The 25,478-nt window shown below is 35.4% G+C and overlaps 1 protein-coding gene across 2 annotated transcripts in view; it reads right to left on the bottom strand.

Annotated features, from left to right (window-relative positions):
* DPP10 (dipeptidyl peptidase like 10) overlaps positions 1–25,478 on the bottom strand; it is a 717,819-nt gene that overhangs the window by 146,568 nt on the left and 545,773 nt on the right. For both annotated transcript variants that reach the window (XM_043894623.1, XM_043894622.1), the window contains 2 exons: positions 21,010–21,062; positions 20,828–20,909 (listed from right to left, as the gene is read on the bottom strand). In XM_043894623.1, coding sequence (XP_043750558.1) covers positions 20,828–20,909; positions 21,010–21,062 — 135 coding nt within the window. The remainder of the gene's footprint in view (positions 1–20,827; positions 20,910–21,009; positions 21,063–25,478) is intronic.

Raw genomic sequence — 25,478 nt, 5'->3', positions numbered from 1 at the left:
CCATCTAAAAACTGACTAACACTGGTTCATTTGTAGAGATACAATGACAGGTAAAGTTTTGGGGGAAATTTTTAAATTATGATCATAGACTCTTCCATTTGAGTCAATTTAAATAATTACCCTCTATTCTTGGAGAAGCAGGAAGTGGAATGAGATCTCAATGATACTATACTATTAACTAAGGTATATGACATCTAAAACTGAACCTCCAAATAGCTTCCCTATATGGATCTTCTGATTCTACAGGTATTGATACAATAGACAAACAATATGATCCCTCTTAAAACTGACTCTTTTTCACATTAGCCGTTGGTGGGTGGTGGGTGTATTTATAAGATTAATGCATATACTTCTTTAAAGTTAGAGCATTCAAAACAGAGACTACTAGTGGTTGAAAATCAGATGCCCAGACAGATAGCAAGATGCTTTAACAGGAAACTCTAAATTCAGCCTCCAGAGATAACTTGATATCATAAGTCTTGAAGAGATATAGTATGATTCAGAAGCAAATGAACAGTATAATTCTAGGTGGGGAGGGGAGGGTCATGTTCTCTAGTGCATATACATTATTGGGTTTAAATGGAGGATGGAATAAGACAACATAAAAAGACATGATAGCTTGACTTAAACTTTCAAAGCATGTCCCTGAGTAAAAGAATTTTAAGTAATAAGAAGGGGTTTCATTAGGTCCCATTTGTTTAGTTTTGCTTTTATTTCCAATATTCTGGGAGGTGGGTCATAGAGGATCTTGCTGTGATTTATGTCGGAGAGTGTTTTGCCTATGTTCTCCTCTAGGAGTTTTATAGTTTCTGGTCTTACATTTAGATCTTTAATCCATTTTGAGTTTATTTTTGTGTATGGTGTTAGAAAGTGTTCTAGTTTCATTCTTTTACAAGTGGTTGACCAGTTTTCCAGCACCACTTGTTAAAGAGGTTTTCTTGTATATTATCTATGGTGAAACAGATCACCAGCCCAGGTGGGATGCATGAGACAAGTGCTCGGGCCTGGTGCACTGGGAAGACCCAGAGGAATCGGGTGGAGAGGGAGGTGGGAGGGGGGATCGGGATGGGGAATACGTGTAACTCTATGGCTGATTCATATCAATGTATGACAAAACCCACTGAAATGTTGTGAAGTAATTAGCCTCCAACTAATAAAAATAAATAAATAAATAAAAGAATGACTCATAGAGAAAATAAAAAAAAAAGGGGGGGGGAAGGATGATGAAAAAGAGGAGGGAAAAAAAAAAGATGAAGACAAGAATGAGAATTGATGAAATACACAAAGAATATATTTTCTCAATTCATTTAGGCTGCATAGGCTGCAAATCTGTTGTTCAGAATCCTTCATCACATAGTTCAAGCAAACAGATGTCTTGTAATATCTTTTATCCTACCAAAGAAGACCATCAAGTTTTGCATGGACCCCATCACTGCAGCAATTAAATCTCCTTGCTCCAAGCTTAGTGATCCTCATGCAGACTTTATCAATGAAATCTCTCCTGTCATTTATTCCCATTTGCATCAGACCACTCCAGATTTTAGCTTTGGCCACCAACAACTGATCTTCCACCATGTCATCACCGCTATAAGAGCACTCAATACTCCTAGCCCTTTACCCTCTCAACCATCTATGCTCTTTTACTCTATATTTGAAAACTAGTATAGCACTCCAAAACCAACCAATCTCTCTCTACTTTTTCCCTTGTCTACGGGTCCCTTCTCCTTCTTTGCTATATCTGAACCCTGGTCTCCTTTGAGGATATTATTACCCAGAAGCCCTCTCTAATGATCCCTGTTTAACATCTCATGCCTCAAGATGCTCATTGCCCCCTTTTGTTCCTTTAGAACATAATTCTTCCACCCCGTTATAAAAAATCCTTTTTGTAGGAGGCTCATGCCATCCAGCTTTACCATTCTTTGGCTCTTTAGTGCAGAAAAGTAATATTCTAAAACACTGGTCATAAAAATACTAATTCTGATAGGCAGTGTATGAAGAACAACAACAAAAAAAGACCATGAAGTCTATGGAGGGATTCAGTAAATTATGGTGCATGAGCAAAATCCAGTCTGCCCCTGTTTTTGTATGACTAATGAGCCAAGAAGGATTTCTGTAGACCAACATGTGCAATTAATTTGATGGCAGGAAACACTTACTTGGAATCCTAATTAAGTAAAAAGTTATTCCACAAAAAAAAAAAAAAAAAAAAAATCATTCTTCTTATTGGTTCAGTTCAGCTCAGTCACTCAGTCGTGTCTGACTCTTTGTGACCCCATGAACCACAGCATGCCAGGCCTCCCTGTCCATCACCAACTCCCGGAGTCCACCCAAACTCATGTCCATTGATTCAGTGATGCCATCCAGCCATCTCACCTTCTGTTGTCCTCTTCTCCTGCCTTCAATCTTTCCCAACATCAAATGAGTCAACTCTTTGCATCAGGTGGTTAAAGTATTGGAGCTTCAGCTTCAACATCAGTCCTTCCAATGAACACCCAGGACTGATCTCCTTTAGGATGGACTGGTTGGATCTCCTTGCAGTCCAAGGGACTCTCAAGAGTCTTCTCCAACACCACAGTTCAAAAGCATCAATTCTTCTGTGTTCAGCTTTCTTTATAGTCCAACTCTCACATCCATACATGGCCACTGGAAAAACCATAACCTTGACTAGACGGACCTTTGTCAGCAAAGTAATGTCTTTGCTTTTTGATATGCTTTCTAGGTTGGTCATAGCTTTTCTTCCAAGGAGCAAGTTTCTTTTAATTTCATGTCTGCAGTCACCATCTGCAGTGATTTTGGAGCCCAGAAAAATAAAGTCTGACACTGTTTCCACTGTTTCCCCATCTATTTGCCATGAAGTGATGGGACCAGATGCCATGATCTTAGTTTTCTGAATGTTGAGCTTTAAGCCAACTTTTTCACCCTCCTCTTTCACTTTTATTGAGAGACTCTTTAGTTCCTCTTCACTCTCTGCCATAAGGGTGGTGTAACCTGCACATCTGAGGTTATTGATATTTCCCCCAGCAATCTTGATTCCAGTTTGTGCTTCATCCAGCCCAGTATTTCTCATGATGTACTCTACATATAAGTTAAATAAGCAGGGTCACAATATACAGCCTTGACGTACTCCTTTTCCAAACCAGTCTGTTGTTCCATGTCCAGTTCTAACTGTTGCTTCCTGATCTGCATACAGGTTTCTCAAAAGTAGATAAATATTATAAAACATTGTATCCAATTGTTTTTCTTTTTTAAATTACTTCAGGAGAATTTTCTGGCAACTTCTTTTCTGTCTTGTTATATAAAAACTTACATAATTATCTTAATTTTGCCTCTTGTCCTGCAAAACCAAAAAGATTTATTATCTGGCCCTGTCATAGACAAAGGTTTGCTGACCCTTCATTTGGGGTAAACAACTAAGAAATATTGATTGAACTGTATTAACAGTTTTTTCCTTCCTCCCTTCCTTTGTCCATCCTGCCTTCTTTCCTTCTTTTTCTTCCTCCTTCCTCCAGCCTTTCTTCTTTTCTTTCTTTCACTCTTTCTCTCTCTCTTTCTTTCTGTCTTTCTTCCTTTCTATTCAAGATCATTCAAAGCTTTTGCTAACTTCATTGTGAAACACTGAGATCCACTGAGATCCATATAACATTTCCTAAGTACATTTGACCATGATTCAAAAAAAAAAAAAAAAAATCAGACCATTAAGCAGCAAAATATTCTAGGAAAAACTTTTTTTACATGCAATTTAAAGTGAGTCTTGTATCTTAAATAAGAATTAACTGGTATGTGATCATTATTTGTATCCTTGAAGACCTATTATTTTCAGTTTTCAAACTGCAGTAACACTTCTGCAAGTTACAGGTCAAATTTTTGTCAGCAAAATTCAGTAGCAGTAACAAAACTCATCTTGAGAAATTAAACATCTAGAATTGATTGGAATGAATTGACTGATTTAGAGCAATATTTTCATATTGTTCTTAAAAACAGGGTTTACAATCCACCAAATATTTAACCATTATAGATTTCGAGGCAAACTAAGTGAAGCCTTTTCTGTCCCAGCAGATCCTTTATTTTGTTTTCCTTCATCTTTTAGATTCTCTGATGCAATGATCCAAACATCCAGAGCAAATACATAAAATTTTCCCCCAAAGTCTTTTCAAATAACTTTCTTCTTTTGTAAAGTCTCTTTTTATTTTGAGAATAAATGCACATTATTTTCAAATCCCTACCTCTCCAGAAAAAGAAAAAGAAAAACAACCATGGTTCCAAAGAAACAAACCCACTATTTCCCTCTTTAAAAAATACATGCATTCAACTAGCCTTATCTGCATGTTATTGTGCTATAACTATTGCATATTGTCCACATTTTCTTGATTTATCATCTTCTGCTTCTAGATTTTAAATGTCTTAGCAGTTCTGTAATTTCACTCTATCCAGATTCTCTAGTGACTAACATAGAAGATTCTAAAGAGAAACTACTTATTCTCTAAAAATTCTAGTGGCTTTTTTTTTTTTACACAAAAAATGTTTTCTACATATTACTAATTTAATTCTTGAAGGTCTTCACCTTTGGGAGTAATATATGCTATCCGAACTGAATTCATGCTAGCTGAATTACTTAATACATATTTTATTAACCATATAATTAAAACTGGATCAACCACCAAAAGAATATACCCTGGTTTTAGAAATAAAATCCATAAGAACTAGAATCACAAAAACTTACAATGATTTAGAAAGAAATTAAAATAATTATATACTGTTAATCACTTATAAGGTACCCAACTGGTTTCAAATTTTAAAATGTAATAGGAACAAACATGTTTTATAAAATTAACATTTTCTTATGAATGCATGATTCTACTAATTCTCTGATCGAAAAGAGTAAATAGACTATCACATACCTCTACATTTTAAAATTGTTTAACCGATAAGTTGATTTTTATTAGTCAACTAACAATTTGAAGTGCTTTGCATAAGTTACCATTGAGGAAATTCATAAGCTCATGTAAACTATAGAAATGCTGTAATTTAGTTTTCTAACCCCTCAACCACTTTTATTGTTAATCATTGTAAACAGTCTCACATGTACATACTTATAATATCTCAAAGCACATCATCATTTTTGCTTTGAACAGTAGTATGTTTTATACAGAAATTATAATTTAGTGCTTGGTATTTACTCATATGTGTAACATTTCCAATGTTCTGCTTTTCATTCCTGAAGATCTAAGTTTCCCTCCGGTATCATTTTTATTCAAACTGAAGAGATTTCTTAAGCATGGTGTCCAATTCTTGTAGTTTTCTTTTACCTGAAATTGCTTTCCTTTCACCCTGATTTTCCATGGTTTCTTGCAGAAAGTCTGTAGGCATTCTAATTGTTGTCCTTTGCATGTTTTATATCGCAATGTTTCTCTGGCACCTTCAACATTTATTCTCTTTTTCTTCCGTTTTCAGTAGCTTGATTAATTTGTTCCCAAGACGGTCCTTTGGATTCCCCAGGTGGCTCAATGGTAAGGAAGCCACATGCCAGTTCAGGAGATGAGGGTTCGATCCCTGGGTCAGGAAGATACCCTGGAGGAGGGCGTGGCAACTCACTCCCGTATTTTGCCTGGAAAATCGCATGGACAGAGGAGCCTGCTGAGCCACGGTCCATGCGGCTGCAGAGTTGGACATGACTTAGTGACTAAACAAAAACAACACGTTCTTCTGGAATTTACATTTTTTCTTGAGGGGTGGGAAGGGTGTTACTGAACATCTTGAATATATAAATTTATAATTTTTATTAAATTTTAGAATTTCTGGTTATCACTTCCTCAAATATTTTTCCTGCCTCATTCTCTTCTCCTTTTAAAATAACGGTTACCATAAAATTTGACTTTTTGCAGTTTTATTACTAGTTTGTGAGGCTCTATTTTTCACTTTTTTCTAAACCTCACTACTTTTTTCAGATTAAATGATTTGTACTGATCTGTATGTCACTGCTCTCTCATTTTATTTGGGTTTAAATCTCATTCAGTTAATTTTTTTTAGGTGTTGTTTAGCAATTCTAAAAATGTCCATTTTAATTTTTTAAAGATTTTTGTATATATGTGTATAAAATAATTTTATATATGATAGGTAGCTAAACAAATAAATAGAGATAGAGATACACAGCTTTTACATATATTATATATATATATTTCTTTGCTGATATATTCTATCTTTTCATTTCTTTATTCATTTATTTTTGAGACGCTCATGGAACACAGAAGGCAACTTTAAGGACCTTGTTTGAAAATTCTGTTCCTTCTTAGTCTCTGACAATCATGGTCACCAAGGGGCTTATCCTCTTGCTCCTGTCTGAAAGACAGAGAAGTTTACTTTCAAAGATTCAGCTCCCTACATGTCCACCTCTGCCTCAGATATCGCTACTCTTAGGATAGAACCCTAAAGAAAACATACAAAATGAAGAGTTTGCCCCTTGCGTGTCACTTTACTATTATTTTTTGCTCCCTTCCAAAACCTGCTCACTTTTGTTCAGGCTCCAGCATAGTTTTCTTTTTTGTTTTTAATGTTTTGTCCAGAGTTTATAGTTGAATTTGCATGAAGACTATAAAAGTTCAATCTTCCATATCAGGTTTGAGAAACCACTTATTCAACTTAAATGGAGAATGCACTGGACATGCAGGTTGAAAGAAATTTTCCAGTATAAAATTTATCATATTCCTGGTGTAATATATACAGTTTCTTTTTCAGATTGAATTCATTGGTATTGGGTAAGTAACATAATTTTTAAAGTTATAGTGGTTTAAATTTGAGGAAAATTCTGGTTCTTAGAATAAAAGATCTGATATACTAATAGATACAAAACATTATGCTTCCAGGGACGAGATAGGACTTTTTTTTTTTTTTTTAAACCAGATTTAAAACTAGTTAGAATATAGTGTAAATTTTCTAAAGGAAAGTTACTTTGGAAAATATTCAATTTGGATAACATAAAAAGAAGTAAAAAGTGAACTAGTTTATTTACTATTACTATTTACTATTCGTGAACAAGTTTATTTACTCTTAAAAGCCAAACTTGGCTATGTTCACCCCATGCTCTTGTTTAGTTCTGGGTACATAAAGTGTGATTATTAGAATACTTTTGAATGGATGGAGATTTGAGGACCAATTTTTAATATAATTACCTCCTATTCTTTCCCTTGTGGCTCAGCTGGTAAAGAGACCACCAGCAAAGCGGGAGACCTGGGTTTGATTCCTGGGTTTGGAAGATCCTCTGGAAAACGGAAAGGCTACCCACTCCAATATTCTGGCCTGGAAAATTCCATGGACTAGTATAGTCCATGGGGTCGCAAAGAGTCGGACACCACTGAGCGACTTGCATTTTCACTTTCACCTATTCTACTTTTCATAATTGCGTACTTTAGAAATTAGAAATATCCACATTCTGAAAAAGTTATACCACTTCGCTTTTAGAAAGACCTATTACATTAGTTCCTGCTTTCACTAATGGAAAGAAACCCAGAGGACTTCTGTTTTAACAAAACACGGAGAAAAGCTCAAATAGCGTTCTGCCTTTGTTTTGCAGGGAGGGCATCACAGAGGCACTGCAGACCGCTCTCAGCGAGAGTGGCGCCACCTAGCCCCTCCCTCAGGAACTACACCCATGTGAGACAGGCCGTCAGAGTTCTCAACAGTCTATGAGCAACCCTGCTTTATCCTGATTAACTTTGTGAATCCATTAGCAAGATGCGTCCTCTGGTAACTGCTTCTTCATTTATGCTAGTTCATCTCCTAAATAGGGGTTTCACAGGAACACTCTACTTTCCCATAGTACGTTAGCCGGTTAGCGATCAACATCATTTAATATTCATCTTCAGCATCAGCAACTTTTTCCTAACAAGTAGAATTGAAGATGCCTGTCATGGTTGCTTTTCATTTGGCATTATATATGTAATTCTTTTATGTCCTTCATTCTTTCTCAAACTTTAATTTCTCTTCTAACCATTAAAACAATATAATAACATCAAATATTTTTAAAGACTAAATTACCTATTATACTGCTTCTCTAAACCAGGAGTTATTTTTTTAACTAACATATATCTCCTTGATACATGTGTCCCTGATTAGATTTCATACACAGATGAAATCTCATATAACCTCATATAATCTTATATAACCATTCCTAACATACAGTACATATATACATGTAATTTTATTATGCTATCAATAAAAATGTATTTTATTTAAAAATAAAACAAGTTCAAGAAAATACAATAAATTAAATAATATTAAAAGTCTCTCTCAAACCCCAGTTTGCTCTCATGGCACAACTACTCTTAAGAATGTCTTATGAATTCTAGAAATATTTAAACTATATATATATATTTAAATTGTATATATGTAATTTATATATATATAGTTAGTGTTGTTTTATTTACTACAATAATGAACATATTTATTAATTTAATTAACTTTTATTAGTGGATGGCACTGAATATTTGCACATGTGGAAGGATCATACTAATTTTAATGGCTTCTTAATATTTTATATTTCATGCACCCTAATTTATTTTACTAGTCTCATAATGATGACTTATTTAAGTTGTTTCTATTCTTTTATTCTGTTTTTTTAATTATAAATATTATTACAGTAAATTTTCTGATGTCTTTAGACATAGGTACTATATATCCACAAGATAAATTCTATATTTAGAATGGATAGATACTCTATTTCTTATTGGATATACTCATGGCCCATTAAAAATGTGTGTCTGTGTATGTGCGTATGTGGTTTATGTTTATTTTTGATTTCTAATTTAATTCCTTTATGGCCCAAGAACATACTTTGCTTGAATCCCATTAACCTATACTTATTTAGACTTGTTCTATGACCACTTTCAGTCAGTCAGTTAGTTCAGTCACTCAGTCGTGTCCGACTCCTTGTGACCCCATGAATCGCAGCACGCCAGGCCTCCCTGTCCATCACCAACTCCCGGAGTTTATTCAAACTCATGCCCATCGAGTCGGTGATGCCATCCAGCCACCTCATCCTCTGTCGTCCCCTTCTCCTCCTGCCCCCAATCCCTCCCAGCATCAGGGTCTTTTCCAATGAGTCAGCTCTTCGCATGAGGTGGCCAGAGTATTGGAGTTTCAGCTTCAGCATCAGTCCTTCCAATGAACACCCAGGACTGATCTCCTTTAGGATGGACTGGTTGGATCTCCTTGCAGTCCAAGGGACTCTCAAGAGTCTTCTCCAACACCACAGTTCAAAAGCATCAATTCTTCGGCGCTCAGCTTTCTTTGCAGTCCAACTCTCATATCCATACATGACCACTGGAAAAACCATAGCCTTGACTAGATGGACCTTTGTTGGCAAAGTAATGTCTCTGCTTTTGGATATGCTTTCTAGGTTGGTCATAACTTTCCTTCCAAGGAGTAAGCGTCTTTTAATTTCATGGCTGCAGTCACCATCTGCAGTGATTTTGGAGGCCAAAAAATAAAGTCAGTCACTGTTTCCACTGTTTCCCCATCTATTTCCCATGAGGTGATGGGACCAGATGCCATGATCTTAGTTTTCCAAATGTTGAGCTTTAAGCCAACTTTTTCACTATTGTCTTTCACTTTCATCAGGAAGCTTTTTAGTTCCTCTTCACTTTCTGCCATAAGGGTGGTGCCATCTGCATATCTGAGGTTATTGATATTTCTCCTGTCAATCTTGATTCCAGCTTGTGCTTCTTCCAGCCCAGCGTTTCTCATGATGTACTCTGCATATAAGTTAAATAAGCAGGGTAACAGTATACAGCCTTGTCATATTCCTTTTCCTATTTGGAACCAGTTTGTTATTCCATGTCCAGTTCTAACTGTTGCTTCCTGACGTGCATACAGGTTTCTCAAGAGGTGGGTCAGGTGGCCTGGTATTCCCATCTCTTTCAGAATTTTCCACAGTTTATTGTGATCCACACAGTCAAAAGCTTTGGCATAGTCAATAAAGCAGAAATAGATGTTTTTCTGGAACTCTCTTGCTTTTTCAATGATCCAGCGGATGTTGGCAAACTGGTCCTTGGTTCCTCTGCCTTTTCTAAAACCAACTTGAACATCTGGAAGTTCACGGTTCACGTATTGCTTAAGTGCACTTAAAAATGCCCTGTACTCTGTAATTTCGGGGTACTGTGTCATGATTGATTGTGTTGATCAAATCTTTTATATCCTTACTGATTTTCCATATAACTATATGGATTTTCCTTAAGACTATATCTTTTATAAGACAAGTATTGAAATTACCAGCCAAAATTGTCAATTTGTGTCTTTCTCTGAGTTTCTGAAATCTGCTAAAGAGTATATTTGCTTTCAATTTTTTCCTGGCTCTGGAGAATTATTACTTCATGTTCCTTAAAGACAATAGTTTAGGTTGTGGTCGATTCATAGTATCATAAAACATAGAGTTTCTTTTCACATGTTCAGTATCTTTGTTGTTCTTAAGAAGCAGAGCAAGGGGAGAGTTCCTCTGCCACATCACAGAAGGATAGCTGGAATTATTTCTGACATGAGGAATCTTGACATCAATGTAGACCAGTTTGCTCAGAGAGTTCTCTTCATGCCGTTTTATGAAAAACCAGCAAATCACTAGAATACTGAACTTTACCTAATTGGAATCTTCATGCCTCAGGGTTTGTATAGGATGGCTTCATATCTTATGATAAACACTACTATAATCATATTATTAAATTTTTATTTAGACCGATAAGGGAGTATGACTTGACAGCACTGTAGAATAACCCTGTATGGTTAAAAGTTAGAATAATAGATATACAAGAGCTTAGCTGCAGTGAAACAGAAAGAGTCTAATATTTAGAAACCTTCACTGATCATCATCTATGTTGCTATTCCATTCAAATGGTCTGCCTAGCAGAATCTGTTCAAAGTAGTCAGTACATTGGATTATGTATGGTCTAGATTTTTAGCTTAAAAATCTGCAATCCTAAATATCTCTAGCTCTAACACCATAATATATTATTTAATTCAACATTGGGAGCAGCATGAGACAAGAAGTGCAACAGAAATTGTTCTTTATGTTGGGGAACAAACAAATAGGGAAAAATGATATGGCTGTTGCATTTATCTTATTATTACTAAATAACTCAAAATTGTTTAAATGTAAGTTAAGAAAACACAGTGAGTTTTGATTACAGTGAATTTTTATGGTTATTCATTCTAGTTCAAGTCTGCTGACATATTTTATAGTTTGTTTATTTTTTCAAAAGATGAGATATTTGGAAATAATGTATAAATTATAAGTTTCTGTTATTAAAAGTATAAACAAAATAATTCAAGCATGTGATTCCATACAAGTCTACTCTATTTCCTTTCAAATTGAGAACTTCCTTATAGTCCAGAAGATGTCTTTAAGTAATGGTCTAAATCTTGGTATATAACTCTAAAACTCAGCTGGTTGTTTACTGCTTCCAAGAAATTGCTCCATCACCTCAGAGAGGACTCCCCCTGCAAAGTGAGGTCGTGTTAGGATCTTCTTGCTGTAGGTGTTTCCAAAGATGAGTATTCTCATCTCTAAGTCTATTTCCTTTGAGTTCCTAGAATAGATAGCATGCCATTTATGCACCTAATAAGTAACAAGTTCATAAGACCTAGTGAAAAGCTCTATAAAATTTTATAATTCATATTGGTTAAACCAAATGAAGCACTTTAAATCAGAATAAAGACTACCACCTCCCCCCGGAAGAGATAAGTAAAATTTAGATGTTCTGTCATTAAAATTGGCATTTTATATATACAGTTTTGAATTCCATTTGATTTTTCCAAATGTTGAATAAATATAGCATACATAAATGGTATTCTCAAATGGCATACAGTGAACTGATGGTGCTCTTTTCTTGTTTTTAGTTATTAATATTATTATTATTAGATATAAGTTTGGTAGTATTTCTAGTCACTCTCTAAATCTAAGTCAGGGCTGGCCTTACTTACAACTGTCAGTATCTAAAAATCTTCCATTTTCACATGCTAGCAGAGGTTACAACATCTTCTCTAAGAAGTTTCTTTTTTATTATTTTCAATGAAAAATTCATGCTGCTAACTCCATAGCTCAATATACAGTTATAAATGCTATGAGAATTACAGAACTTGAACTCCTGTTTTCAGAGAATTTATTTACAGACCAAAGCAGTTAAAGAGTTTGTTTACAGACCAAGGCAGTCATCAAAGTCAAGTCACCCCTTACTTACCAAGTGATTTCTAATACTGCCAGTGCAAAGCCTTTAAAAGCAATGCAAGTATCGCTACCAGTATGTGAGTTGCTAAGTTTTCTCCTTACATTGAAATAAGCAACACTTAACTGGAAGAAAATAATCTGAAATATGTGCTCATAAAGGATAGGAATTTCATTTTCCACTCCTTTTGGAAATCTGTGAATTTGGTAGAAAAGTCATAAATATGCTGCTTAAATAATAAGACACCAAGAGAGAGTTGGACTGTGAAGAAAGCTGAGCACTGAAAAATTGATGCTTTTGAACTGTGGTGTTGGAGAAGACTCTTGAGAGTCCCTTGGACTGCAAGGAGATCCAACCAGTCCATCCTAAAGGAGATCAGTCCTGGGTGTTCATTGGAAGGACTGATGCTGAAGCTGAAACTCCAATACTTTGGCCACCTCATGCGAAGAGTTGACTCATTGGAAAAGACCCTGATGCTGGGAGGGATTGGGGGCAGGAGGAGAAGGGGACGACAGATGATGAGGTGGCTGGATGGCATCACCGACTCGATGGGCATGAGTTTGAGTAAACTCCGGCAGTTGGTGATGGACAGGGAGGCCTGGTGTGCTGCGACTCATGGGGTCGCAAAGAGTTGGACACGACTGAGCGACTGAACTGAAGAGATTTATATTGGATAGTAGTGGAAATTACTTTTCCTTTAAATTATATATTGTAATTACATAGTTTTCCACATATACACTTACACTGTTATCTTATTTTTCTTATGTGAGCATGTACTTCCTGTCACACTTGCCTACATCATGTGTGTGGGTATGTGGGAGCATGCATTCAGTCACTCCATCCCGTCCAACTCTTTATGGCCCCATGGACTGTAGCCAGCAAGTTTCTTCTGTCCATGGGATTTTCCAGGAAAGAGTACTGGAGTGGGTTGCCATTTCCTCCTCCAGGGTGTCTTCCTGACCCAGGGATCGAACCTACATCTCCTGTGTCTCCTGGACTGCAGGCAGATTCTTTACTTGCTGAGCCATCAGGGAACCCCCGCCAACATGACACACTAATGTAAACACGTACTTGATTACAATGAAAAAGTATCAATCAAAATGCTTGAGATATTTTAAGGGCATTTTTGTGATTTTTTTTTTTTAAACCCAATTATCCTAATTTGGTTCATCAGTTACCACTAGTCAAAATATTGATTATAGAAAAATTGTAGCTTCTTGATACTGATTTTCCTTATCCCAAACTTGCCCTGAAGAAGGACATCACAATCCACTCCAGTATTCTTGCCTGGAGAATCCCATGGACAGAGAAGCCTGGCAGACTATAGTCCCTGGGGTCTCAAAGCTTTAGACACCACTGAAGCAACACCACTGAAGTGACTGAATGCATGCACACACAGACCTTGCCTCTCAGTGGCTGTTTGTCTTTATTTATTTCTATGTCCCCTCTGGTATGCTGGTACGCTGGGATTCTAAACCACATTTTTTCCAAATGTACATGACACCAGCAGCAGGGAGTGAATGTACACATGAGTATGCACATGTATATCTTACATTTGCAAATGCTTATCATATATCTCTTGAATATATCTTAATGATATTTAAAATGATCACTTTTGTACTGGAAAAAAAACCAGATACTAGCATATGAAGCAAAATCCTGTTTTATAGTGGGGGACATGAGATCTCAACAACATGTTTGAAAAATGCTACCTTACACATCTGCTTTTAAACCAAGGAGGATTAAGATCATCCTGGAAAGTCAATAAAATAGTTCAAAATGTTTATTAATTAAAATGCAAGCAAGTTACGCCAAAGATATTGAAACTGTTCTAGAGGCAAAGAACACTTGCTAATCGCTTAAGATTTTAATACAATTTTAAGGTAAGTATCTAGTAGGTAAAAATGCAGGTGATAGGAAATTTGATAGTTTTGTACTCATATTTGGAAGGGCTTCCTTGGTGGCTCAGTGGTAAAGTATCTACCTGCCCATGTCTGAAAGATCCCCTGGAAAAGGAAATAGCAACCCACTCCAGGATTCTTGTCTGGGAAATCCCACGGACATAGGAGCCTGGCAGGCTACAGTCCATGGGGTTGGTTGCAAAGAATCAGACACCACTCAGAGACTAATAAACAGCAACAGTTTGTATTTGGAAAATCACTTAAACATTATGTTTTTCAGAAATATAGCTAATAAAGTGCAGAAATGTGATTTCTCTAAACACCTAAGTTGTGAGAAATTAAGTAACACACTGGATATGTTTAAAGCTTTATGCCATTGAAAGAACAGGTATGGTGATTTTATTTTACCCTAAATAGGCTGAAAGAAATACTAGCAGCATCTAACACGGAGTCTATCTTATGTCGTGTTCTCATCCCATGAAAAAGTAGAGAGCAGTAAAAATCTTCTGGAGGTGACAGAGATGTTTATGTTGTTGACAGTGGTTATGCTTTCATGGTGTTTATTACTTTCATCTCATCAAGTTTTCTACATTAAATACGTACAGTCTTTTGTATGTATTCAATGCAAAGTACAGCCTCTAGGATGCACAAATTTTTATTTGTATTCAGTAAAGTGGCTTAAATAAATTAGGAGTCTAAATGAGATGATTTGTAAAATCTATAGAAATGCACATATAATTTATGTATAATAAGTACTTTATAAATACTTTATAGTTTTTATTGTTCAACCGCAAGCAAGTTTTCTCAGTTTAAAACCTGATTTATTCGTCTCTTAAATATATATTTTTTTTAATCAAATCAGTGCTAGATTATACTAATGGCCTCTAAACCTAGCTCTCTGCCTTTAGTTACCTACACCCTGCTATAAACTTTCCTGCCAAACATGTCTTTTCATGTATGATATCTTTTCATATTATGCCATTCTCAAAACCTTCTTTGGCATCCCATTATCCATGGTGACAACAGTTAGTCTTTCATTAGTGTCTTATCAAATAAACCTCTTGCCTTGTGCTAAATGAATCTTTATGAAGAAGGAAGAGGGGATGGGAGATGAGGGAAAGACAGAAGAGAGAGAGAGGATAAAGACATTTAGCGTATTCTTTATTCTGTCTTCCCGGGAAATGACTATAGGTCAGTGGTGGAAGATAGCAGTGCATATAAATAATATAAAATATTTAAAATTTGAGATTAAAAAAAGAATGTTAGACTATGGAGGGGTAAGCAATTCACTTAGATGCAGACATATTAGGGAAAAAATTGTCAGAGAGGATGGAAAGTCTTTGACTGAGTTCTGATGAAAAGAAAACAATGGCTGGGTCTAGAAAGGGAAATGTCTTAGAACATAAAGCAGCCCCGTGTCACCCTCTGGAAATCACAGAGTTTAGTTCGGGTAGAGCAAACTCTGTGCTGTGTGCTGTGACGAAGTGTCAGGAGTCAGACGATGTGACACCTTCGTCACCTCTTGTGAGTCACATCAGTGGCACTCTGGGTCACTTCAGTGACATTTCATAAGCTTGAGGCAGCTGGTAAGAATCTCATTATTAACCATACCTCTGCAGGTGTGAATCAGAGTGGCTAGCCACTGAAGAAGGGATGTTAGAAAATAAGCTGCAAAATGTTTTAGGGGAGGGATGATGAAACTCTGCACTAACTATGTTAATACAAGAGAGGACAAGTGAGAATCAAATGAATAGGTATCATTTATTGTGTGCTTACTATGATGTGATGGCTAATTTTATGTGTAAATTTGGCTAAGTGTTGGTGTCTCTTTGGTCAAACACTACTCCTGTTGTGAATGTAATTAAAAGGTATGAGTAGCATTTATAATCAGTTCACTTTAACTAAGGAATAATATGGTTTGCCCTTTCTGATCAGTTGAAAACCTTAACAGCAAAAACAGGCTTCCTGAAGGAGGAGTTCTGCCTCAGTTCTGCAGCTCAAGATTGTGATACTAAATCTTATCAGAGTTTCCAGCTGACCAGACTGCTGCCATAATGCAAGAGTCAATTCTCCTATCTCTCTCTGAATAGACATACACATATATATGATACATACACATATATACACATATACATATTAATACTGTTTTCTGGAAATCAACTTGTGCATATGACCTATCTCATTTAAACTGAGAATAGATATGATTTTCTTTCATTTTGAAAACAAGCAAGCTTAAAGCTTTCAACCTTCCATGAGTCACAAAATAAAAAACATAGAATCTGAGGTTGAACTGAGTTGTTTTTTTTTTCTGATTCTAGATAGTGTGTTTTAGTCAGTGAAACGTTTTTTCCTTCTTATGCTCAAATTTCATTTGATTTTCAAAATCTTTCAATTCTTATGGTAGAATTATAGGTAAGTATAATTAATTTTTATATATGAATTTGTGTGTTTGAGTCAGTCACTGAGTCGTGTCCGACTCTGTGACCCCATGGACTGTAGCCCACCAGGCGCCTCTGTCCAAGGGATTCTCCAAGCAAGAGTACTGGAGTGGGTTGCCATTTCTTTCTCCAATATATGAATTTAGATGAATTCATATAATTATAGGAACTATATGAATTTTCAAAATGTTTTACAATGAGTGATTTTAACTTTTATATGATGAAGCTATTTTGAAAAGAAAAAGGCTATACCTTCTTAAACCAGAATTCTTTTCAAATGAATGACTAATATACCTTTTCTTGTTTCAGGATTCATTATTTCTTTCTATAATACATTTGCTACAACTAAAGTAATCTACTCACTGCCTTTTCTAAATAATACATGTTGTATCACACATTTTCCCCATGTAATTGGACCCATCCAAGTTGTTTTTCCCTATACCTAGTGCTACTAAAAGCTTCCACATCCTTTAAATTCTAATTAAGACTTTCTTTATCTATGAATTATACCTAACCTCTCACCTTTCTTCTCTATAGCCAGGGGTTTAATTTATAGCAAATAAAGTTAGAAACTGAGAATTAAAGATAAAAAATGAATTGTCCTTAGTTTATAAACACTATAAGACTCATTTAAATTAATTGCAATGGCTCATCTCTGATAAATCATATTGAAGAGTTTGCTGATGGCTTCAAATATTGACAAAGCCTGTCATTCACATGAAATGGACCATTAGCCATTTGTAGAGATAACTCTTTAATTATAATACGCTGAATTTATGTTTACTTGCACAAAACAACCTCAATAAGAGTGGAATTTATAGCGAACTTTCCCAAATGACTTTGGAAAATGCCATTACACAGAACTTAACCTCATTTCTTCACAAATTTAGTGACGTCAAAAGTCCTAAAGAAGTTAAAATTCAAGTGACAAAGTTTTTTTTTGTTTATCTTTTAAAAACAATAAAATCTAAAACCTCTAAAATCCTATATGCTTCTTTTCAAAATGCTTCGTATTAATACATTAAATAAGATAGCATTATTAGTAAAGCACTGTTATTGTCAGCACTTTACAGATAAGGAGACTAAGGCATATGGAGATTAAGTACTATTCTCAAAGATAGTAATGTATAAGGATTCAATCACCTGCAAAATGACTCCCTTGAGAAGATCTATGATTTTTATAAACTTTTAGTACTTTATGATTTTTTCAAATATGCTAAAGAATAATTAATCAATAACAAATATGAATCATTAAAGAAAATGCATGCAACTAATACTACTTCATTGAGAGTATGAAACTGTTATTTTGTCATAAACTTTGGCACCGAATTTTTCTCCTCTCAGACTTGGAGAACAAGAGTCATTTATAGATGTTTCCTAAGGCCTCTCTAGTGCCACAAACATGAGGTTCTCTTGGGTTTCTGTGTTCTGACATTTTGTGTGTTTAGAACCTGCCTCTGCCCTGCGAACCAGCTCTCTAATTGTCAGCAGCAGAGGAAAGTGAGGAGGACTACAGTGACTGCCCACTTCCCCGCTGCCCATGAACACATTGATTCTTGCCTTCTCTGAATCAGACTTGCATCTTTATATCTAGCATATTCTGTGTACCTTCTGCTGCCAGCTTTCAGGAATATCATAATGGAATGGATCTAGAGACAGTCCTACATAGGAATATAAATACACTGTTTTAAATGTCTCTAAAATAGACACACGATAAAGACAAACATACTGTTATAATCTATGGTATTAGAATTGTCAGGGAGTTAGAGTAGAAACAAATAAAGAGTCCAAGATGGCAGAACAACGCAGGTTGGGGGTGCCCACAAAAGAGGAAGTCGAGGACCTGAGTGAGAACCTCTGGTCCTGGGCATAAATAATCAGGTGAATACTTGAACCACCGCCTATTTTTTCATAGGATGTAACCCACCAGATTCCACAGGGAGGAGACAGAAACGATAAAAAGGGAAGCCAAGAGGAATCAGGACCGCTTCAGGGGTTGACCTGCACCTGCATCTTGGAAGCCACTGCCCTTTGCCCCTGCCTGCTTCCCAGGTGAGCTGTAACCAAGCTGTAACTATAACTAGTTTGTTGCTATGAGTATGGTCTTCTGCCTTCTGTTTCATTGTTAAAAAGATTTGGAATGACAGACCACTTCTAGCTCAAACAGGCAGGATTTTATTAAACATTACTTGGTATCTGAGGATCCTTTGATCAGACATCCATAAATGACCTCTCCCATTCAGGAGTTGTTTCACTTGGTGTCTAATAAAAATAGTTTGCCCCCAAGTTTTAAGGCATCTTTTTTCAGGTTTGCAATGACTGCAAGGTTTTGAAGGCAGTGAGGCCAGCCTCAGGTGGTTGGGTGGAGCTTCTTAGACAAGTATATCACTGACTGTGGTTCAAGTCCCAACCTTTAAGTTAACATTCCCAAGTCTATGCCTTCCTTCTTGTGGACATATAGATGGAATGCTTTCTCTAGGTTTGGCAACCTCAAAGCAGGTGCCTGGATTAAGGCCTGTTTTGGTGTAGCCTCTGCCTTCTGTTGAGGAGGTCCCCATGTCAATGGGATTACTTGACAGAATCACAGCAGTATTTTTTTTTTCATTTTTAAATTACTATTTGTTGTCTTTAAAATAATTTAATCAACCATTTAGAGTGGATATGACAGTGAATACACTGTTACATAGGATTTCTTTATAAAATACAACCATAAAGATGCTTAAGCAGCTTCAAGTCTAACGTCCGGCAACTTTGCACGTATTTCTCTCATTGTTATTGACAAACTTTTGTTTTAAAAAGTCTTAAAACTTAATCATGTATTAAGATAGACCTAATAGGCACACATAAAGCATTATACTTCCCACATGGAACACATCTGTAAAAGTTTATGTTAAGCCATTAATCAACTCATTATTTTCAGTCAGTATTACAGAGATCTGCTTTTGAACTTTAGAAATCAATTTCAAATCCAAGTTCATAGTTTTGTAAATTCAAAAACAAACATCAAAATAACCCATCAGAAGTAAGAACATATGATCCATTTTCTACATACTCAAACCAAATTAGTATAAAAATATCACTATCAAACTTGAATGAATATTAAGCCAAATTTAGAGAAAATTCTAGTCTTCAGTTATTTATTACAAAAGAAAAAGGAAACACTAACATTATACTAAGAAGGATAAAATCAATTCAATATTTGGCTTTTTGACAAGACAAATGTGAAATTTATAAATAACCAAAGCTGACCATGAAAAAAGAGAGGACAGAACCTACAAATAATATTAGAAAACATGAAAAAATAAATACAGAAACAAATGTAAAGATTAAAAAAACAGAGAAGTTAAATGTATTATGATAAAAATTTGAAAATTTAGCTGAAATGGAATTTTATAAATGCATAGATTACCAAAACCTTAATCTTATAGTCATAATAGAATAATTGTTTAAAAATCTTTCCACAGAAAAAGAAACTATCACACCATAACTAGACACATCTGTAGGTTAGCTAGTGCAAAAAGATTTTAATAAAATAAAAAGTATAGAAATTGGAATGAAGAAGCAATAATGTCACTATTAACAAAAAATATGACAGTCTGAAAAAACTAGGTATTGGTGAGGATATGAAACAAAGGGATTTCTCACACTGTTGCTAGTAGGCATATAAACACACACAAAATTTTAGAAATCAGGTTGGCTATATGTAGTACTTTTGAGCATGCTCAAGCCATGCAAAGAAGCAATACCACTTCCTGAGCGGTCTGCCCTTAAAGTCTATATCCAGGCCTGCATGAGACACACAGAAGAATATCGTGAAGCTCAAACTGCTTTTACATCAATCATTCTCTTTTTGAGCTTGTGATAATTTCAAAATTATTTCAAATTATTATGATTAAAAAAATCTTCTCTTAAGAGAACATTGTCAACTGTCGACTTCTATCTTAAATTTTTGCTCTGAACAATGCTTTAAGAATACATAAAACATTATGCAACTGGAATTTTGCAGAACTGGCCTTCATATTCTTGGATCTCTTCTGGGTTTCATTATCAACTAGCTGTTTAATCGCATATTACTCTATAAATGTTTACTTTTTAATTAATTGACAACATAATATTGGTACTGTTTGATATATTCTTAAATTGGAGTATTAGATAAAATATATTAAAGTAAATGGAAAACATCCACATAATAGGACAATTTTTATGAGACAGTGGCTTCTGTAAGCATTTTCCATAGGGCCCTGGCTGACAGTATTTGGTGCACATTAATGCCTGTACTCACCAGCTGCTGCCCTTGGACGCCCCAAGCCGCGTACTGCAGGACAGAGTCCTCTACTTCTGGAGGATTTAACTCCCAAACTTCCCTTGAAAAAAGGTAAATATTTTTATATGAACAAATTGACACCTACACCTACAGTTCAGTTGGACAGTTGCTCATGGAAACCAGATGATCATTGAACTTACCTAGTGTGTATATTGTAGATCACATACGAAGCAGTATACGAATAATGAAAAATCTGAAACAAAAAGAAGAGTTATAGTTTGGAGTAAAGGCTCTATTTTAATGAGTATGCATATGTTTTTGACTAAATCCTGGAAATGCAAAATTGGTTTTAGAGAGAATTCAAAATGTGATTCTTCATTACCTATAAAATAAAGTTCAAACTTTATTCAAGTTTGAATATCGAAACATTGATACTCCAGTGTTTGGGTATTTGTGTTCTATATGGTTTTCCACTCTTATCATCCACTACTTCTCTTCACCTGGCCTACACTTTACTATATTAGATAAATTCCTTCTGTATATCCTAAATGTCTTTCTTTATTTTCTAATTTAATTTTTTATAGGATATCCTATCTTCACTCAGATGAAAAATTTTCCTCCTTCCATTACAGCCTATCTATCTAGAGAATTTCTCTCTCTCAAAGTTTACTTTTGACTCTTAGGACATTCCACACCCTGTAGCACAAATTAGATAAGATTTTAAGTGCTTGTTTCCTTTCCCTACTGGAATCAGGCCCAGGTGTGGATTACCTTGGCATCCTCCACATTACCTTATACGGTATCAGGTTTGCCTGCAACACGCAATCAATATTTGTTGAATAGTGATTCTGATCAGGAAAAATCTCTTGCGAATGGAAGTGCTTATGGAGACAAAATGGGATAATACCCCAAGCACTTCATAGAAGTATTTGAAAATTATATGCTAAATAATTTGTTGCAAATATGTATCTTTAAAAGACATCTTATATCATCTTATAAAGAGTCCTGTTTCTTTCTAAAGGGCATCCTCCAAAGGATCACAGTTTCCATGTTGAGGTGACATTAGGGACCATTGTGGATGATGCAAAGATGTTCCTAAATTTTGGTTCTTACTAATTAAAGATGATGAAATAATGGAATACAGAGAAAATGAGGAAAATTGCAAAAGATAAGTTAGGGAGAGAGATTATAAGTATGTGACATTTTAATGAAGTTATATTTTTCTAAGCTATATGGATCTAGTGAAAAAACTCTTTTCCACTTAACTATATTGTTATATTATTATTTACAGGATTCATAAAGCTTATACTGATACTTTCATTTTTCAGCATGTAATTATAAAAACATCTCTTATCCTATAGTTGATGTACATTGCACAAATATAATACTGTAAATTAAAAATCTTTAGAAGTCAAATTATTATTTCTTCTCACTGCAATAATAACTTCAATTAAACATGATTGGCCACATATTTGGTAAATAAATACTTGTGTTCATTCTGTGCATTGAAATTACAATCCTCCCACAACTTGTTATATTATTGTGCTTCATAATGAAGTGTTTCCTCCATTTCTTTTGGAATAACTATTAAATCTGAGATCACCTTTACTACAGAGTCATAGAAGTGAAAAATATTTTTCCTGGTGTCTATTTTGACATTCATGTTGTGTTCTATAAAATTCCATATTTGACTACAAATTTTATATCTTGAATTTACTACTATAGCTGACAAAGAGCTGAGAACTGTGACCACTTCTCCATTTTGTTTTCCCATCTCAGAAAGTTCTGTTGCCAGAGTAAACTGCCAAGTCATTAAGTGGTCTTCAAATCAGACAAATGTTTCAGTGATGCTATGGATAGAAACAAACTAAACTAACTAAACAAACTAACAAATTAAACAAACTAACAAACTAAACTATCTAAACAAACAAACTCATTCCATCTGTTAATCTACCTAACACACTCTTCTATGAATTCTAGGTTCATATCCCTCTTGACAAAGAGTTGCTGTTCACTGCTGTTTTAGTCAAAGCAAGCCAAAATAATCACTGACACAAAACTGGATGATATAACCATTGAATGTTTATCTATTTCTATCATATTTATATGATGGAGAGCTATAGAGGTTACAGACTCTTCTCAGTGTATGAATCCTAAGAACTTAGAGGTCTTTCCAATGATGGGGTTTAGAGAGAAAAATATATAAGTTCACTTTCTGCTTTGTAGTTCTTAGCCTGATACAGCATTTGTTTCTCCCAGCTGGTATGTTGAGATGGAAGATCACAATAAAGAATTTAACCCTCACAGATGCAGATAACTAACTAGCATTTGCCAGAGGAAGGAGGATCAGAGGATAAAGAAAACAGGTGAAAGGGATTAAAATGTACAAACAACAAGTTACAAAATAAATAAGTCACAAGGATGTAATGTATACCACAGAGAATATAGTTAATAATATTGTATATGCATAAACTACAAAAATATTGAATCACTATGTTGTACACCTGAAAGTGAAAGTAACTCAGTTGTGTCTGACTCTTTACATCCACATGGATTATACAGTCCCTGGAATTCTCCAGGCCAAAATACTGGAGTGGGTAGCCTTTCCCCTTCTCCAGGGGATCTTCCCAACCCAGAGATCGAACCCAGGTCTCCCACATTGCAGGTAGATTCTTCATCAGCTGAGCCACAAGGGAAGCCCTGTACACCTGAGGCTAATATAATATTGCAAGTGAACTATACTTTAACTTTAAAAAAAAGCTAGCCCTGCCCAACCTGCAAACACATAGCAAATACATCATAGAGACTGAGCCTCAACAATAGGGTCCCTACAAAGCCAACAGTTTGCAGTTTATATGTAATTAGATCCTAACCCTTTTCTCCTGGCTTAGAACTCTTTCCACTAAATCCACTATTCTTGATGTGTATGTGTATGTGTGTGTTTGTATGCACATACTCACAGAAGATCTCAAATTTTTCTTGTTTTGTAATTTTCCATAACTAAATTGCACTGTATGTCCATAGAATATAAATAGTACAAGGTAGGAGATGAACAGGGTTAGAGATAGACATTTCTTTATGTTTGTTGCAGAGATTTTGAAAGGGCGAATTTTCAAGAAGAAATTAACTTAGTTTTATTGAACATCTACATTAAGGCACATTGGAATAAATTCAGTCTGTGCTAATCTGCATTTCTCTCCTTGAATGGCAGTTCTAGTCCTTTTTTAAAAATTTATTTATTTTAATTAGAGGCTAATTACTTTACAATATTGGAATCTGCCATGGGTGTACATGTGTCCCCCATCCTGAACCCCCCTCCCACCTCCCTCCCTATCCCATCCCTCAGGGTCATCCCAGTGCCCCAGCCCTGAGGGCCCTGTCTCATGCATCGAACCTGGACTGGTGATCTATTTCACATATGGTCATATGCATGTTTCAATGCTATTCTCTCAAATCATTCCACCCTTGGCTTCTGCCACAGAGTCCAAAAGTCTGTTCTTTACATCTGTGTCTCTATTGCTGTCTTGCATACAGGGTCATCGTTACCATCTTTCTAAATTCCATATATATGCATTAGTATACTATATCGGTGTTTTTCTTTCTGACTTACATCACTCTGTATAATAGGCTCCAGTTTCATCCACCTCATTATAACTGATTCAAATTCATTCTTTTTAACAGCTGAGTAATATTCCGTTGTGTATATGTACCACAGTTTTCTTATCCATTCATCTGCCAATGGACATCTAGGTTGCCTCCACGTCCTAGCTATTGTAAACAGTGCTGTGATGAACATTGGGGTACACGTGTCTCTTTCAATTCTGGTTTCCTCAGTGTGTATGCCCAGCAGTGGGATTGCTGGGTCATATGGCAGTTCTATTTCCAGTTTTTTCTATTCTTTTTTAACATTCTTCACTTCCTTTTATCATATATATCTCTTCTATATTGGCTAGGTAGGTCTTGTTTTATGATGAGAAGATAAAATTGGAGTACCTCGGATTAGAAACAGTCTTTTTACTGTAATTATTGGCTGCTGTAAAATGAGGGCCAAATTGAACATCTGCTAAGATCCATGGGGACAAAGAAATTTCATGGTCAAAAATTACATATTCATCTCATCTCTGAAAATGTTGTTCCACAGCTTGTTACAGAGTATGAATAGTTATGGCAAAGGCAGTAGGTGTGGGGCAAAATTGAGATATACTATATAAAAATTTGATCAAATTTATACTCCTGGAAGCTGGACCTGACATGATATTCAATCTCCTGATACCAAAAGGCATTGGAAGGTACAGAAAATATCATAGGATCCCACAAACCAATCCGATCCCTATCATCTCTACATTGCTCTAGGAACTTATACAAGATTACTAAATGTTAATCATCATGAATGGTATAATTGATTATCATTATTTGCTGTTATGATCTATAAGCCACCATGAACATTGAATTAGCAAATACTGAATGATTTCTCCTAGGAGAAGTACAGGATTAGGTTCCTATGAGCCTTTGGTTACATTTTCATCAACCAATCAATACATAACATTTTTTTTCCATGTGTTTGTTTTTAACTTGAAAAAGATGCATCTAACACTAAATATTGTTCATTCCTTAGCACTGAGCTCATGGCCAATGTTGTAACTCATGTCTGAATGAAGCTTACCTAACT

The sequence above is a fragment of the Cervus elaphus genome, chromosome 33 (assembly GCF_910594005.1).
Source record: "Cervus elaphus chromosome 33, mCerEla1.1, whole genome shotgun sequence".
In the NCBI taxonomy this organism is placed as follows: domain Eukaryota; kingdom Metazoa; phylum Chordata; class Mammalia; order Artiodactyla; family Cervidae; genus Cervus; species Cervus elaphus.
This window is presented reverse-complemented; position numbering and strand designations above follow the sequence as displayed.